This window comes from Typopeltis vanoorti, chromosome 3 (genome assembly GCF_054136105.1).
Source record: "Typopeltis vanoorti isolate ZY-2024b chromosome 3, IOZ_Tvanoo_1.0, whole genome shotgun sequence".
NCBI lineage: Eukaryota > Metazoa > Arthropoda > Arachnida > Uropygi > Thelyphonidae > Typopeltis > Typopeltis vanoorti.
Genome location: NC_143551.1, coordinates 24,709,064 through 24,728,026, shown reverse-complemented (window position 1 = coordinate 24,728,026; position 18,963 = coordinate 24,709,064). Strand labels below are relative to the sequence as shown.

General features: G+C 37.9%; 1 protein-coding gene across 1 annotated transcript in view; it reads right to left on the bottom strand.

Annotated features, from left to right (window-relative positions):
- Positions 1-18,963, bottom strand: part of Polr3A (RNA polymerase III subunit A) — a 427,591-nt gene that overhangs the window by 20,121 nt on the left and 388,507 nt on the right. Inside the window, exon 35 of the mRNA XM_090415517.1 lies at positions 18,693-18,765. Coding sequence (XP_090271643.1) covers positions 18,693-18,765 — 73 coding nt within the window. The remainder of the gene's footprint in view (positions 1-18,692; positions 18,766-18,963) is intronic.

Genomic DNA, 18,963 nt, shown 5'->3' with positions numbered 1-18,963 from the left:
TACAGTCGCATGTTCGGAGGTTAAAAATTACTGGGCTGAAAATAAAAATTGCATATAATTTGTAAAAACTTAAATGATGAAAACTTCCTAGACTTTAGGAACAGTTTTTGTTTGGAGAATGGTGAATGAGTGGAAGAGATTGCCAGAATTAGTTGTGAGTGGCCTAATAGTGAATGAGTTTAAGAAACAGTATGAGTAATGTGTGTTTATTGCAGGTTTCATGCAATGTTTTTTTTTTTTTTTTAAATCCATAGAGATACCCATATAATAATCAATTTGGGAATCATATTGCTAAGGCTTAGAAAAGCTTTAACAGATTATATGATTAATTAAAAAAGGTTCACTTGTAGGAGAAAGAAATTAACAATATCATTAGCCTAATATTGGATTATGACTGGTAGCTTTATTCACCAAGGTTTTTAATGGATATTAAGAACAGTGTATTCAGAAGATTGACTAGGTATATTTAGAGAGTGTATTCATAATAGTTATGAGAATCATCCTTCTCCTTTTTATGCACTTCCCACCAGGAAAGATTATAAGCATAGTACATTAGCACCACAGGTGAGATAAGGATTTTTTTAAAAATTAATTTTATATATATTTTTTGTAGGGGGTGCTTAAGGGTCAAAGCTGTATAACTGAGAGGAGACCTCCACATAGCCTTTAAAGGAATGCGGAGAACCGACCAGGGCTTCTGACCTAATGTCCAATCCTCACCTTCTCGTGGTGCACCCTGTTGGGTATCTACTTTGATACTGAACGAACGAGGATGGGCTGGCAATTTGGGATTTAGCCGACCAAATTGTATTCTTATTGGTTAAACCAAAATAAAAAATGATGGTACAACATGACAAAATTTCATGCCGGCTGGGGCGTCGCCCGGTTAAACAAGGCCCCCGTTGTTTTCGCCAGGGAACCAGGGCGAACAGCGAAAAGTCAGCTACTGGAACAAATCTGAAAACAAACCCCAACTCAACATCACCAGAGTTAAAGATCGGTACTATCAACGTAAGAAGCCTGAATGGCAAAGAAATGGAGCTAGCTGAGGAATTAGATAAGTACCAGATCGACATAATAGGGGTGACTGAAACAAAAAAGACCAAAACTGGTGAGATCTTTCTGAGCAATAAATACAAAATGTTATATTCAGGCAATGACAATCAAGGAAAAGAAGGAGTAGCCATAGTATTCAACACAAAATACGAGGCTAATCTTCTTGAATGGCAGTCAGTCTCAAGTAGAGTAATGTGGGCAAATATGAGAATGGGGAACTGGACAATGAGACTTATTTGTGCCTATGGTCCCACAGAAGGTTCTACTAAGGTAGAAGTGGAGGAATTTTTTGAGGCTTTAGAAAAAGCAACTGACACAATGAAAAAGGAAAAGTTGGTCCTTGTTGGGGATCTAAATAGCAGAGTAGGAAATGATTGTGAGACATACAAAAATATTTTGGGAAAATTTGGAGAAAAGAGCAAAGCTAATAATAATGGCAAATATCTGTTGGATTTCTGCTCAGGACATGGACTGGTTATTACTAACACCATGTTCCAACATAAAAATGTGCACAAATTCACATGGACAGAAGAGGCTAGGAATAAGAAAAGTCTCATTGACTATGTTATTGTTGATAGTGATGTTTTCTCCTTGGTGCAGGACACCAGAGTGTACAGAGGATTTGAAATTGGAAGTGATCACTATTTAGTCTTGAGCAGGATAAAATTGAATTTCATATTGAAAAGAATAACATGTAAGAAAGTTTTAAAGCGAATAAAAGTTGAGCAGCTCTCAGATGTGAACTGTAGACTAAAATACAGAAATATTATTGAAAAGAAAATGAAAGAGTTTGAGAACAGGAATCAAACCTTGGAGATTCAGTGGCAAACTCTGAAGGAAACATTGATTGATTCTGCCAGAGAGGCATGTGGTGAGGTTGTGTGCAAGGATAAAAAAATCAGAACTCCCTGGTGGACACAGGAAGTTAAAGAGGCAGTGAAGGAAAAGAAGAAAGCATATCAAAAGTTCCTGGCAAATAAGTCAGCTTTTACTCTTACAGAATACAGAGACAAATGTAAGAAAGCTAAACAGTGTGTAAAACTTGCTAAACAAAAGTCATGGGAGGACTTTGGCAAGAATATAGAAAATAAATATCAAGAAGGTGGCAAAATATTCTGGAGGTTGTTGAAGAAGCTTAGGAATGGAGGAAAGAGTGCTGTAAAAGGAATTAGAGATGATAAAGGTGAAATGAAAACAGGAGAAAAAGATATCCTTGAAGTATGGAGTAATTACTTTGAAAAACTGCTAAATGAAACAAGCAGTGATGACAGCACAGTGATAAAAAACACTGACCAGGCATGCAGCCAGGAATACATATCCATACTTGAAGTAGAAAAAGCCATCAAAGGCTTGAAATGTGGAAAGGCAGCAGGAGTAGATGATATTCGACCAGAAATGCTGAAGTATGGTGGTATAAGAGTCTTACAGTGGCTGCACTGCATAGTTCAGAAAGCCTGGACAGAGGGACGAATTCCCAATGATTGGAGTAGAGCTCTCATAGTACCCATATATAAAAAAGGAAATAAAACTGAATGTGAGAATTACAGAGGTATTTCCCTACTGAGTGTTCCTGGCAAGATCTATGCAAGTATACTTGAGAAACGGTTGAGAAGAATTGTGGAAGAAAAGCTTGGTGAAGAACAAGCTGGATTCAGGCCAAATAGAGGCTGTCAGGATCAGATCTTCACTTTACGACAAATAGTCGAGAAAGCATGGGAATATAACAAAGATCTGTATTTAAGTTTTGTCGATTTGGAAAAGGCATATGACAAGGTGCCAAGAGAGAAGCTATTCAATACGCTGCAGTTATATGGTGTCAATGGGGCATTATATCAAGCAATACTTAGTCTTTATTTGAGTTGTGAGTCAGCAGTTAGAATTGAAGGAAGTACAGGAAGATGGTTTAATGTTAAATCTGGTACGAGACAAGGATGTACATTATCCCCTCTGTTATTCATTATCTATATGGATCACATTATGAAGGAATGTGGTATTAAACCTGATATCAAAATTGGAGATGTTAATGTCAGCTCTTTGCTCTATGCAGATGATGTTATACTTCTAAATAAATCCGCTACAAGTCTGCAAGATTCTCTGACTAAATTGAATAGCTGTTGTAATAGATATGGTATGAAGGTCAGCAATAAAAAGACAAAGACAATGAAAATAGGCAGAATCATTGAAAATGTCAACTGTGTTGTGAATGGAGAACCTGTGGAACAAGTAAAACATTTCAGCTACTTAGGCACAATTTTTACTGAAGATGGTAAACTAAATATAGAAATAGACAACAGAATCAGCAAAGCTGGTATGGTGGGAAGTCAATTGAATAAATTCATATGGAATAAGAAAGAAATTAGTCGGAACACTAAATTAGCTGTATACAAGACAGTGTTCAAACCAATTTTAACTTATGGATCTGAGAGCTGGGTCAGAAGTAAAACACTTGGCCAAAGACTAGAGACCGCAGATATGAGAGTCCTGAGAAAGATTAGAGGCGTGAACAGATGGCATCAATGGCAATATCATATTAAAAATGAGGATATTAGGAAAGAACTTGACATTGTCAGCATCCAGGAATGCGTTAGCAGAGCTAATCTCAGATGGTATGGTCACTTAAATAGAATGGGAGAGGAAAGATTAGCAAAACAAGTGTTCTCTGCCTGGTTGGTAGGAAAACGACCCAGAGGAAGACCAAGATATAGGTGGATTGATACGGTACAAAGTGCCTTAGACGATAGAAAAATAAGATCTGATAATGTTGGAGTCCTGTCAAGCAACAGACTGATTTGGAGGAAAATTGTAGATAGGAAGTTAGTAATGATGTAATTTTTTCATGTAGTACTGTCATATCCTGTACACCCCTTGAGGGTACATGGCAGGAATTTGATGATGATGATGATGATGATATTTTTTGTATCCAATAAGTGGAACGGCAGTCTCGCACCATGCAACAAAATTCATAACCTGCACAAATTCAATGACAAACATTCATCCTACTGGTTGGAGAGCAGATATGCTAACCACTTTGCCAACCAGGCCCGTTAATTGCAACCTAATGAATTTGTCTACTAAGAGACAGAGAGGAAATTTAAGTGAAATTCATAAGTTATTCAAAGCATATATAAGACATACATACTGGAGGAGTTTGCTGTGTTTGGCTGAACCAAGCTCTACTAGAGAATATAATAAAAATCAGTAAAGAAAAGAGTTAGAAAAAATATACGAATTTCAGAAAAATATATGGAATGACCTTCACAAATGAGTTACAGAAGCATATGAATTTATGTAACTTTAAGAAAAAATTAAGTTGTTATGGCTGGAGTATAGGTTAATTAAAATTTATGTATAATGATTATCTAATTGGGAATTGTTGAACATATTGGTATTGTGTCTGCGTAAGTCTGGTAATAAGAGGTGGGTTGTGCTGCATGTTTTGCACTGTACTTGATGTCAAGATGCCATGTACAGCTGAACTGACAGACTTCCAAAGTGAGATGGTAGTTTGGTGTCACATCTATGATCTTTCTGTTTGTAACATTGTTACCATCTCAGTATAGTGAAATCTATCATTGCCAACCTGGTTGGCTGAGTGGTTAGCACATCTGCTCTCCAGCCAAAAGGCTGCGGGTTCGAATTCCACCGTGGGCATGGATGTTTGCAATTGTCTGTGAAAATACCAGTGGTAGTGGTGGTCAGTAGATGCTGTTGGTGTAGATGATGCAGTTAGCTGTAGTTGGTGGACTGAGTGGTGAAGACGGAAAGTTGTAGAGTAGGTGCCCTCCATCAATGAGTCTTTGGACTCCCTGGAGGTGTCATGTGACAATAATAATTATGTTATTTGTAGATGACATAAGAAAGTTGATGGTGCTACAACAGCAGGAAAATGCCCTAGGAAGCCACCAACACTCAATGACCAAGATCAATCAGTTCTATCTCGGAATGTTCAAGTATTCCACATGCCATCAGTAGCAGACTTCACAGTCAACCTGGAAAATGCTGCAGGAACATATTCAGCACTGCAACTGTCTGCAGACAGTTGCATGCCTTAAGCTACCATGGCAGAGCTGCTACGAACAAGCAGCCACACATCCTCTCCTCTCCCACCTCCTCAACATTTGGAGTAGTATCTTTCACACCATAAATGGACTGTAGATGACTGTAAAAGCATTCTGTGGAGTAATGAATTATGTTTCCAAATGTTTCACTTTGATGGTAATGTTTGGATCTGAAGATTACCCAGGGAACGGTTCTGGCAGGACTGCATCATTCTAACTGTCAAGTCTGGTGAAGTCTCAGTAACGATATAGGATTGTTTCAGTTGGATGGTGATTGGTCCATTGGTGGACATGCCCAAAACCATGACATCTGATTGTCTTCTGGACAACTTCATGCTTCTGTTGCTATAGAAATACTTCAGCATATGCATGAGCAATGGGGTAAAGTAGCTTTGTATGATGAATAGAAGAATATTGCTATTGCGATGCATCAGAAATGAGTTGCTACATATCAAAAATTGGTTGGAAGCATGCTCTGAAAGGTAGTTACTATCATTCAGGTCAAAGGTGGTCCCATTTGGTACTAGAAATGCCATTAAAACACTTTTTTTTTTTTTACCACAATTAGATGTCCAAATACTTTTGTTAACATTTGTGTCTTCTTTCGCTATGCCTTTATCCAGTGTTAAACGGGGTCAGCGTTCCCATCTTTAATCTTCTTCCTCCATGTCCTCCGGTCCAGGGCATCTTCCCGACTCCATCCTTTCTCCCTAAGATCCTCTGCCACCTTATCCCTCCACCTGAGCTTGGGCCTGCCTCTTTTCCTCCACCTCCATACACTCCACTTGTTTACCAACATACTCCTTACTCCTCCTCTCTACATGACCGAACCACCTCAGCCTGCTTTCCTGTACCTTCTTACTGATCAGTCTCACCTTGACCGTCCCTCTGATGTAGTCATTCCTTATCCTGTCCTCCTCTGTCACACCACTCATCCATCTCAACATTCACATCTCCGCCACCTCCAACAACATTTGTTGGTCAACATTTGTGTATGTGTGTTAAAAAAATAAAAATAAATAGGTGAGAGAATTAACAAGAAGATAACGAAGTCAATTTACACAAGCCATTTTATGTCTTTGGTAAATTTCATAGTACATACAGGTTTGGCCAAAAGAGTAATTAGTCAGCATGTGGGTTCACGTGCTACTCCCCGAGACTAAGTTAGTCTCAGACTGTAGCTATAGGATAGTTTTTCTCCCAGTGCTTAAATTTTCCTCTCTCAAACATAAAACTAATCTTGAGCATCTCTGACTCATCCACTAAAACCATGGCCTTGGTGAATATAAGCTTTCTGGTGGAAGGCCAATAATAATAATACACAAACAATGAAGTCATGTTCCTTGCATCTTCGAAATTCATAATACAAACTGGCTTCCCTATCCAATTCCAGTCAAGCTGGAAGGGATGCCAAGATATTTGCTATCAGCAATGACCTAAAAGAAATAGCCTACCTCCACACCAAAATACCAAATAAATCTCACCATCCTACCAACATATTTGACCTCTTAACCAGTGCTCCTTCCAAATATGCTGAAGATGTCAGTTTTTCTTGTGGTAACTCAGACCATAACCTCATCTGAGTTTACTACAAAATACCTTCCACCTGGCAATTCTCAATATATGTACTTCAGCATTACAATAGTGCTAAATGGGATGACTTCCATGACTCCTACTCATCCTTTCCATGATTCCAATCTACTATTGTTTCCATTCATCTGACCCAAACACCAGCTCCAACAGAACAAGACAAATCATACTGACTGGAATGAAAGCATTGAAGCTCAAAATTTCTGACCAAGCTATGGAATTCTAACAAATGTCCAAGCTGTCAATAAAAAAAATCAGTATATCCCAAATGGCTTGAGACTAAAACTCCAGCTTAAAACCCAGCCTATACTGCAACTTGTAACGGATGACAAAAAAAAAAAAAAAAAACCTATCAACAAATCCAAATCTGATTTTGAAAGAGCCAAATGCAGAAAATACACCCACACACTTCCAACTTATCCTGATGATACAAATGCAGCATCGACCAAATGCAAGGCAAACTTCCTGGCATCATCAGTCTTCAACTTCTGCATTAATGACAATGGCTAGTTATCTCCCATGTTATTAAGAACATCAAAATGTAGTAAAGACAGAAGAAAATGTGAAAGAAAGTGAAACGGTAGAAGAATAGTAAAGAAGCTACCATGACATACACTATCTACCAATAATTGTCTGGACACTTTAGCAATTACAACTGATACCAGCAGGTGAACCCTAATATCAGTTATGTCTACCTTTGGATTTGAGCACCTCATGATGCACCTTTTGAGGGAGGCTTTCAACCAATGTGTGTGGCAGACATCAGATGGAATTTGTCTCTATTCCTCCATCAAAGCAGCACTGAGTTCAGAGACGGATCACGGATGCGCTGCTCTGGAACTCGACCACCACCCCAATTTGTCCCATAGGTGTTCGATGGGGTTGAGATCAGGACTCTGTGCAGGCCAGGGCAGTCATTTAACAACCATCTCTTCATACTATTCCAAACAGCTGCAGCTTTGTGGCATGGGGCATTATCATTTGGATAGTAACATGGGTCAGTTCCATAAAACCTCCACAGTATAGGCGGCACCTGATTATCCAGAATATCAAGGTACTGAGCTGCCTTCATGGAACCATGGACAATGACCAGTGGTCCCACTTCTGGTGAACATTTTTGGCAGCTACCCTGGGTGTTTTGCTGCACTAGTGATGCCAGAATGTCTCCATTTGTTGATCACATCACCAACCATTGATTTTGGATGCTCCAGTTGAGCAGCAATGGCACATGGACATGCCACCAATGTGACAGCCAACAATGAACACCTCTCTCAAAGTCACTCAGTTCACATTGTGTTGCCATACCATCTGTATGTCAACACGATATGAACTGCTATGATGAAATGCTGCTTCCTACTATCTGTACATCGATTTTATGTTATTAACAAACCTGGAATGCTTCAAAACTTCAAATAACAGAGGTGTCCAGACAGTTATTGGGAGATAGTGAATATGAACACAAGTAAGAATATTAGAAAAGAATGGGTGAGGGTGAGGAATGAACTGATGTATGTGCAGAGTGAGACAGGGCATTCAGAAAAGAGATTGGTAACTGCAAGTATAAAAAGGAAGGTACCGATGGCAGGGGGAGTCAAAGATGAATGACTAGTAGAATGGTGGAAAGTAATGTGCTGAATGGGGACTATAGTGAAAAATGTGAAAGTGAAGCGGGTGTCAAAAGTATGCTTCAGGAGGTGGATCGGAGATCTTCACTAACCTTGGTAGATAGAGTAGTGAAGTTAAGGCACAGATCATGAAAGTTGTAAGGATTACCAAGAAAACTGCAGCTATAATTGGAGGTTATATCGTAGTGTGTAGTGTTCGTGCAAGCTCCTGATAAGATAAGTATTATTTTCAGTTATCGCTGATAAAATTTACTTAATATTGCGTAGTTTTGTTTGCCTTGCGTATTTCAGCGCGTCTGTTTGTGTGTTTTTGGTGTGTTATAACTTATTATTTAATAAAACACGTTGCAATAATTATGGCACCTGTACGAAGGAAAATGGCGGCCAGTAATGATGGTTCACCATCTTTATCAAAGAACGGTAGTTTAAAAGAAATGAGTCAGTGTACTAGCTGTGAAATGTACGCTTTGCGGAGTGCGGTCGGAGTGTGGATAGATGATAATAAAGGATTGAATGTGTGTAGAAAATGTAGGGAGAATGAGGAATTGAAGTGTATTTCGGATCGTGAGTGTGATATTTTTGTCAAACTTCAGAATGAAGAAAATAGCGATATGACAAGAAACGGCAAGGTTGTACATGAGAATTATGAGAGTGTGAATGTAGAAAGTGTGAATGATAGTATTAATGGTTTCTCAGAGAATAAAAAAGATGAGATAGATGCATTGAGTGAGATCGCGTTGTTGAATGGTGCGATAGAACGGGCAAAACAGCAGCTAGAGTGCATGAACAAAAGTCGACTGAATGAACCAACCAATAATAAAAGGTATGACAGGAAAAATAGGCGTATGAATGTGAACATGAACAAAATGAAGGATAGAGTGCTGTATGGAGACTCGTTAGTACAAGGTGTGTTAGTAGAGGATTTGACAAAATCGTACCAACCTGGTGCGACCATAAAGGATGTAACTGAATCTATTAGAGAGCAAAAGGAAAGGGTGAAAGAAATGATTGTTGTGGCAGGTACGAATGATTTGAAAGGAGATAAAATGGAAATGATAGAAGACCTGAATGAATTGTTTGAGGTAGCAAAAGAAAAGAGTGAGAGAGTTAGAATGATTAGTCTTTTAGAATGATAAGCATTTCACGGTATGACAGTGAAATGCTTAAAAGGAGGGCCATAATTGCGAATGACTTTATGCGTGGGTTATGTATAACGAGTGGTGTGGAATTTGTGGACGTGTGGAGTGAGTTTGATGGGCGAAAGGATCTATATAAGATGGATGGCTTGCATTTGAATGGTTATGGTGTAAGAAGACTTGAGAAAATGTTGCTGAATGTAGTGGATGTGCAAATTCAGGAAAACTAGATTTGTTAAGGGGGGGGAGTAGATATACAGTCCTTAGGGAGGCAGTTGAATGTATGAATGAATATAATATGCTAGAGCAAATAAGGACAACAAACCAGAGTGGGATAGTTAATATAAGGCATCAAGGTAGGGCTGGGGCAAATGGGGGTCTTAAATTCATGTACACTAATACTAGGAGTATTAGGAACAAGAAGGAAGAGTTTTTGGCCATGGTTGGCACTTCCAGACCACAGGTTATTGGTATTAGTGAAACATGGCTGACTGTAGATGATATAGCTAGTGGGATTGAATGTGATGGGTATAGTGTGTTCAGGAATGACAGAGAGAATAAAATGGGGGGAGGTGTATTGTTGATGATAGCTGATGAGCTACAGCCAAGGAGAATAGAAGTTGAATTGCAGGATAGAGAAAAGAGCACATTTGAGGCCATTTGGTGTGAGATTGTGGCTAGCAGAACTAAATATACAATTGGGTGCTGCTATAGACCAGGTGATGGAAAAGATGGTGGTGACAGTATGCACAAGCAACTAGAAGAAATGAGTGGAAGGAGGGTGATTATTATGGGAGATTTCAACTATGGTCGCATTGATTGGAGTGAGGAGAGGACACACGGGAGGAAGGAATTGGATTTTATGCGGTTATTAAGGGATAACTATCTGCGACAGCATGTAATGGAAAATACTAGGGGTCAGAGAGTGCTTGACCTAGTAATTACATCTGAGGATTTGGCTGTAACAAATATGACCACATTGCCACCAATCGGTGAGAGTGATCATAGGGTCTTGACTTGGGAGGTGGCTAAAGGTGTAGAATTTTCAATTAAGACAGGGTACATGTGGAATTATCGGGCTGGAAAGTATGACAAGCTTAGGAGTTTGATTGGTTCAGTGCCATGGCATGTACAACTGCAAGGACTAGAAGTTGATAGTGCATGGGAGGTAGTTAAGAAGTGCTTGCATGAAGCAATGGCTGACTGTATACCCAGAGTCCGAATAATAAATCAAGTAGGGGTTAAATGGATGAATAACACCATTAAGCTTGAGCTGCAAAAAAAGAAACAACTATGGAGAGAATTTAAGGAGAAAGGTGACCGGCAGGCACATGAACGGCATAAAGCGCAGGCCAGAAGGGTGACGAGTGTGGTAAGAAAAGCAAAAAACGAGTACGAAAGAACATTGGCTATGCAGGCTAAAGAGAATCCCAAACAGTTTTTTAGATATGTAGCAAGTAAAAGGAAAAATGTACATGGCAGAATGATTTTAAAGAATGCCGATGGTAGGGAGGTAACTGAATCAGTTGAGATAGCTGAGTTACTGAGTGAGCACTTTGCAAGAATATATCATCCAGGTGGTGACATTGCAGAAACAAATAAACCAGTAGTTTATACGAGAATTGTGGTGAATGAAGTGGAGGTGAGTAGTCTATTGCATAACCTCAATGTCAATACATCTGTGGGATTGGATGGTATACCAGCTCGTGTAGTACGAGAAGCAGCTAAAGAATTGTCAGTACCCTTGACCATTTTGTTTAATTTGAGTCTCGGGTCTGGGTTAGTCCCGAGCGGGTGGAAGGAGGGGAAAATAGTTCCACTGCATAAAGGTGGTTCCAAGACTGCTGTTGTAAATTACCGACCGATTAGCATATCAGGAATCATTGTCAAGGTCTTAGAGAAATTAGTCAAGAAAAGAATACAGGATTGGATAGATGAAAATGGGATATTGTATGGTGGACAACATGGTTTTGTGAAGGGTAGATCATGCCTCAGTAACTTGCTCACGTTTTATAACACAGTGACAGCTGAACTGGATAGGGGTAATGGGTTTACAGTATTACTACTGGACCTAGCCAAGGCCTTTGACAGGATACCACATGGAACCCTAATCAGTAAACTGGAGCAGATGGGGATAGATATAGGGTTGGTAAGATGGATAGGAGGGTGGTTGAAGGAGAGATACCAGAGAGTGGTTTATTCAGGAGTGGAGTCAAAAAGACGTCTTGTGACTAGTGGAGTGCCACAGGGCTCTGTTCTTGGACCACTGCTTTTCAATTTGTTCATCAATGATATTGGAAAGGATTTGAGAGGAAGTGTTCACTTGTTTGCTGATGATGCAAAGTTGGGTAGAGCAATTGTGAGTGCACAGGATGTCAAATTTTTACAGAATGATTTGGATAGTTTGGAGAACTGGGCTAGGAAAAATGGATGTCAATTTAATGTGGCAAAGTGTAAGGTTATGCACTTTGGGGTGAAAAGAATAGCAGCAGTATATCGCATTGGTGGAACCATACTCCAGGAAAACTGTTTCTGAGTAACATCACCCCAGTGATGCTGCGCAGAAGAGAACAGTTTGATTGATTAATGACTCCTCTCTGACAGACTCTCTTCAGCCAATGTCTCATAGATGGCCAGTTTCCACAATGTCTCTATTCTATAGATATTTCCATTGGCAATGTTCAGGAGAACTAACTTCCATTATGCACACCATTTCCACCAAACCTACAGCAATACGAGCAACAGCTGCCCAACATCATTTTACAGTTGAGCTACCAACTCACTAAACCACTACTACCGGTCATCTGTCATTCAATCTATCTCAGTTCTGTGGGACAACTTTCCCTCCCCCCCCCCCAATAAAGTATTCCCAAGATGATAACTTCTCCTTAAAAGGAATATCAACTGATTACTTAGCACTTAAGGAGGTGCTAAAGGGTCAAAGTTGTGTATGACGAAGAGGAGACCTCCACACAGCCTTTAAAGGAACGCTGGAACCAACCAGGGATTTTGACCTAATGTCCAATCCTCACCTTCTCATGGTGCACCCTGTTAGGTATCTACAAGAATATTGAACAAACGAGGATGGGCTGGCAATTTGGGATTTAGCCAGACAAATTGTATTCTTATTGACTTAAATCACAATATAAAATGATGGTACAACATGACAGAATTTCATGGCAGCTGGGGCATCACCTGATTAAACAAGGTCCTTGTTTTTTTTGCCAGGGAACCAGGGCAAACAGTGAAAAGTCAGCTACTGGAACAAATCCTAAAACACATCCCAACTCAACGTCACCTCAGTTCAAGATCAGTACTATCAATATAAGAGGACCGAACGGCAAAGAAATGGAGCTAGCTGAGGAATTGGACCAGTACCAGATCAACATAATAGGGGTGACTGAAACAAAAACAGACAAAAACTGGTGAGATATTTCTGAGCAATAAATACAAAATGTTATTTATTGCTCAGCACTTTATTAATTAATTAACACTAAATACAAGTGTAATCTTCTTGAATGACAGGCAATTTCAAGTAGGGTGATGTAGACAAATATCAGAATGGGGAACTGGACAATAAGACTTATTCGTGCCCATGGTCCCACAGAAGGTTTTACTAAGGTAGAAATGGAGAAATTTTTTGAGGCTTTAGAGAAAGCAACTGACACAATGAAAAAGGAAAAGTTGGTACTTGTTGGGGATTGGGAAATTTTGGAGAAAAGAGCAAAGCTAATAATAATAGCAAACACATCTGTTGGATTTCTGCTCAGGACATGGAATGGTTATTACTAACAGTATGCTCTAACATAAAAATGTGCACAAATTCACATGGAGAGAAGAAACAAAAAATAAGCAAAACCTCATTGACTATGCTATTGCTGATAGTGATATTTCTCCCTGGAGTGGGACACTAGAATGAACAGAGGATTTGCAATTGGAAGTGATTACCATTTAGTCTTGAGCATGATAAAATTGAATTTCATATTGAAAATAATAACATGCAAGAAAGTTTTAAAGCAAATAAAAGTTGAGCAGCTCTAAGATGTGAACTGTACACTGAAATACACAAACATTATTGAAGAAAAAATGAGAGTCTGAGAACAGGAACCAAACCTTGGAGATTCAAAGGCAAGCCCTGAAGAAAGCATTGATTCATCCAGAGAGGCATGTGGTAAGGTTGTCTGCAAGGATAGAAAAATCAAAACTCCATGGTAGACACAGGAAGTTAAAGAGGTAGTGGAGGAAAAGAAGAAAGCATAACAAAAGTTCTTGGCAAATAAGTCAGCTTGTGCTCTTAGAGAATACAGAGAAAATGCAAGAAAGCTGTGTAAAACTAGCTAAACAAAAAAAGTCATGGGAAGACTTTGATAAGAACATAGAAAATAAATATCAAGAAGGTGGCAAGATATTCTGGAGATTGTTGAAGAAGCTCAGAAATGGAGGAAAGAGTGCTGAAAAAGGAATTAAAAATGATAAAGGTGACATAAAAACGGGAGAAAAAGATATCCTTGAAGTATGGAGAATTTACTTCGAAAAATTGCTAAATGAAACAATCGGTGACAGCCCAGTGGTAAAAAATACTGACCAGGCATGCATTCAGAAATACATATCCATACTCGAAGTAGAAAAAGCCATCAAAAGCCTGAAATGTGAAAACGCAGCAGGAGTAGATGATATTCGACCAGAAATGCTCAAGCATGGAGGTATACAAGTCTTACAGTGGCTGCACTGCATAGTCCAGAAGGCCTGGACAGAGGGACGAATTCCAGATGATTAGAGTAGAGCTCTCATAGTACTCATATATAATAAAAGATAAATAAAACTTAATGTCAGAATTACAGAGGTATTTCCCTACTGAGTGTTCCTGGTAAGATATATGCAAGTATACTTCTGGATTCAGGCCAGATAGAGGCTGTCAGGATCAGATTTTGACTTTCTGACTAATAGTTGAGAAATCATTGGAATATAACAAAGATCTATATTTAAGTTTTGTAGATCTGTAAAAGGCATATGACAAGGTGCCAAGAGAGAGAAGCTATTCAATATGCAACAGTTATATGGTGTCAGTGGGTTATATCAAGCAATACTTAGTCTTTATTTGAGTTGTCAGTCAGCAGTTAGAAGGAAGTAGAAATAGATGGTTTGATGTTAAATCTGGTGTCAGACAAGGCTGTACATTATTCCCTTTGTTATTCATTAGCTATATGGATCACATTATGAAGGAAAGTGGTATTCAACCTGATATCAACATTTGAGATGTTAATGTCTGCTCTTTGCTTTATGCAGATGATGTTATACTTCTAAATAAATCTGCTACAAGTCTGCAAGATTCCTCTGATTAAATTAAATAACTGTTGTAATGGATATGGTATGAAGGTCAGCAATAATAAGACAAAGATAATCAAAATAGGCAGAAGCATTGAAAATATAAACTGTATTGTGAATGGAGAACCTATAAAACAAGTAAAACATTTCAGCTACTTAGGCACGATTTTTAGTGAAGATGGTAAATTAAATATGGAAAAAGACAACAGAATCAACAAAGCTGGTATGGTGGGAAGTCAACTGAATAAATTTATATGGAATAAAAGAGAAATTAGTCAAAACACTAAATTAGCTGTATACAAGACAGTGTTCAAACCAATTTTAACTTATGGATACCAGAGCTGGGATCAGAAGAAAACACTTGACCAAAGAGTAGAGACTGCAGACATGAGGGTTCCGAGGAAGATTAGGGGCATGAACAAATTGCAACAATGTCAATATCATATTAAAAATGAGGATATTAGGAAAGAACTTGACATTATTAGCATCCAGGAATGTGTTAGCAGACTTAATCGGTAGTATGGTCACCTAAACAGCATGAGAGAGGAAAATTTAGCAAAAGAAGTGTTCTCTGCCAGGTTGGCAGGAAAAAGACCCAGAGGAAGACCAAGATATATGTGATTGATACAGTAAAAAGTGTCGTAGAAGATAGAAATATAAGATCTGATAATGTTGGAGTCTTGACAGGTAACAGATTAATTTAGAGGAAAATTATAGATAGGAAGTTAGTAATGATGTAAATTTTTCATGTAGTACATCATCATATCCTGTACATCCCTTGAGGATACATGGCAGGAATTTGATGATGATGATGATACTTAGCTCTTCACTCTAGTCCACATATGGCATTTATTTGTTATAGAATTTGAAGCCTCTTGTATGTGGAAGTGAAGTATAAGAAGAAGCCTCAGATCCTGTCCCTAGAGAACCTTAAAACATTTTTAACCCTTACAGGTGAACCTACTAGCCAATCGTCCCTAGCTGGGTGCCAAAGTAGTGTAATACTTACAGAATTCCTTTTCCAGATGTCCATGGGTCACACTACATGGCAGCAAGGCATGGCATTAAATCAAAGTTATAGTAGTCTGGAAAACAGGAAAGTAAAAAAAAAAAAAAAAAAAAAAAAAAAAAAAAAAAAAAAAAAACCTCAGGCCGACTAGGACAAAGGATATGGGAAGAAAAGCGTAAAAGATGAAGAATGGAAAACGCCAGTACCATCATTCAGAAGTCTCCTCCATCACCACCATGAACAGATGACCTATGTGGAAAAAGATATGATAAGGGAAATAATATTCAAAACATTAAATCTACATGGTGAAATTAGAACCTTGAATGCAGGGCTAAACAAATACCTTCACATGTGCTGAGAAGATTATGCCAGCTGGCAAGTAGCTGCAGACTGGACAAAATGAAGTTTTTGAAACTTTTTTACCTTGGTTCTATTATACATTAAAAATACCAAGAAATTATATACTAGGTTTTATTCCTTTACCCAAGGAAGCTGTAAAATTCGATTGGGTAGGATTTTTTTTTCTTCTTAACTTTGCATCGACTTTTACAGTGGTCACGAATATTGTATAAAGAAGGATATTGTAATTTAACACTGACTGTAAAATTTTGCTATGAATTTTGTATATAAGGTATATATTAACTCTGTAGTTGTAATAATTTTGTGATTGATGAAAAAACCATGCAAGTATATGTTGAAATTGTATGAATGTTAAACTGTATATTTCAAGGGCATTGCCTCAGAAAGTGGCCCGACATTTGATGTGGTTCAGATTTTTAAGAAATAGCTTAGAAACTTTGTTTGTACAATGCAAAGTGCTTTCAATTTTGTTCGAGCTTAACCAAATGCAAGTCTCAAAGACATTGCAACAAAAGGCGGCAAACATCTATGGATATCCCGCGTTTGGTAAATAAGATTGTTTCTGTGTGTTCTGTGGGAAACAGAAGTAATCGGCAACTCTGAAGGTCACGTCCCCTTTTGCACATGAATATTAGGGATCCTCAACCCTTAATCCGGGGACCACAGGAGAAGTATAAGAATGGATCATGAAAAACTCCAAGAGGCACGCAGAAATGCAGAAAGAAACGGAGTCTCCTCCCGTAGTGTCTAGATCCAGTATCACAGATGTGGGTCCATTAGAAGTCCAGAGAGAATTCGGGAGGTATCAAGGAGAAAAGAAGTCAGATCAGCATGCCTTGCCAGTAAGACAATCTGCCATGTGCATCGGATGCCAAAAACCATTTCAGCTAAACTAGAAAGCATCGGTGTAATATGCATCAAGCCCCGGGAGTCCTCCACGATGCGACACCACTAAAGGAAAGAAGCCCACATGAATGATGAGGCCCAGGACGGAAAAAGCAGTCAGTGAAACCAGTAAAGAGATGAAAGAGCCAGTTAAGATATATGTGTCAGAGAAGAACTGCGAGTAAAATTTTGTGTGTTTGTTTAACATTACAGAAGATACACTGATAGTCCACAGGACACTTACAAAGTTTAATTGTGATTGTTTGTTCTGGACTAAGAAGCTGAAGATTAATTTGTATAATTTAGATATGAGAACCTTGTTAATTGAAGTATATACATTGCATGAACAAATTAGTATTGGGATGAAATCATAGAATTTTGAATGATAGTATTGCTGCATGTTTTAATGTATGTACAATTATTGAGATATTATAATTCTTAATTTTTAATTTTTAGAAAGAGTCAATTCATTTAAGATACTGTATAATTGCATCGTAGTTTAATAAATATGTTTGTTATGTTACAGGATGTGTATTCACTGATCCTTAATCCAATACACTGCTTCTAAATAAATACGAACCTGTGAGCGAAGGTAAATTAGAGTAGTCACGACTGTCCATAAAGCTTAAGATAGATCTAGAGAGATTCTGCAGGTAATCTTAAGTATATTTAATACCCACAAAGGGGAATCTTAGTGGCACAGTCGTAACATTAAATAAATTTTCCAATGCTCTCAAGGTGTTAGAGATTAGATAACCTGTAGTAATCTAAGGTAAAGAGTAAAAGTGTAATAATAGTGTAAAAGGAACATCAAGTAAATAATGGCATCATATTACAAAGGAACAACAGACAATACATTTACAAAGCAAAACAATGTTTTGTGCATCAAATATATTCAAGGCTGAGCTACTTGTATATAGAAGCTAATGATTTCACATCACTTGCCTTAGTATGTATCCCATAATGCAGAGCACACACCTTTTCAGATGTGTAAAATGCTATGCATAATGGGAAGGGGCACTACCCATGCATTTTACATAAAAGAGAAATTATAAAAAAAATTCATAGACAAAATAAAAAATACTGACTGCATGCTCAGTAAATGAATCTACAGAACAGATTATTCATTTTGATGATTTAGGCACCATTTTTAGTGAAGATGGAAAACAAATTATGGAAAGCAATAAAACAATAAGACTGACATCAATTAAATAAATTTATGGAACAAAAAACAGTATACAAGACAAGTGTTTAAACCAATTTTACCATATGGATCATTTAGAAAAGGTTAAACAAGTCAAATGAAAACAAGTGTTTGATGCCAAGATGTTGATTTATTCCAATTGGGTTGATTTATTCAGAAGTGCCTTAGAAGCATAAAATGTTACTTATGACATTAGGAGTGCTCAGAAGTAATAGATTAATTTGGAGGAAAATTGTTGATAGGAGATAAATAATAATGTAAACTTAATCATGTAATGCTGTCATAGTAACCTGAACATTCCTTGGGGGTAGATATCAGGAAATTGATGATGATCACTAGTTATAAGTAGAACTTTGTTTTGAAAAATGTTATGCTTCTTTTTACTATTAATAATAATAATAAAAAAAAGTTTAATTTCTGAATAATATACAACCATGTTCTTACCTTGCTGCTTCAATTCCCAGAGTCTTTTCTATTTCACATGTATTGTTAGAAACTGTTTTTGTACCATTCACACCTAAATGATACAGAAAATTTTCTTCAGTTCATCAAGCCTCATTTGAAAACAATGAACAACACAAATGAATACAACTCAATTAAACTAGAAACCAGAATGCAATAGCATTTTTGGATCTACTTATCACACATCTTTCACTGTCTACTATAAGTAGGGTGACCATACATCCCAGTTTAAGTAGGACTGTCCCGGCACACC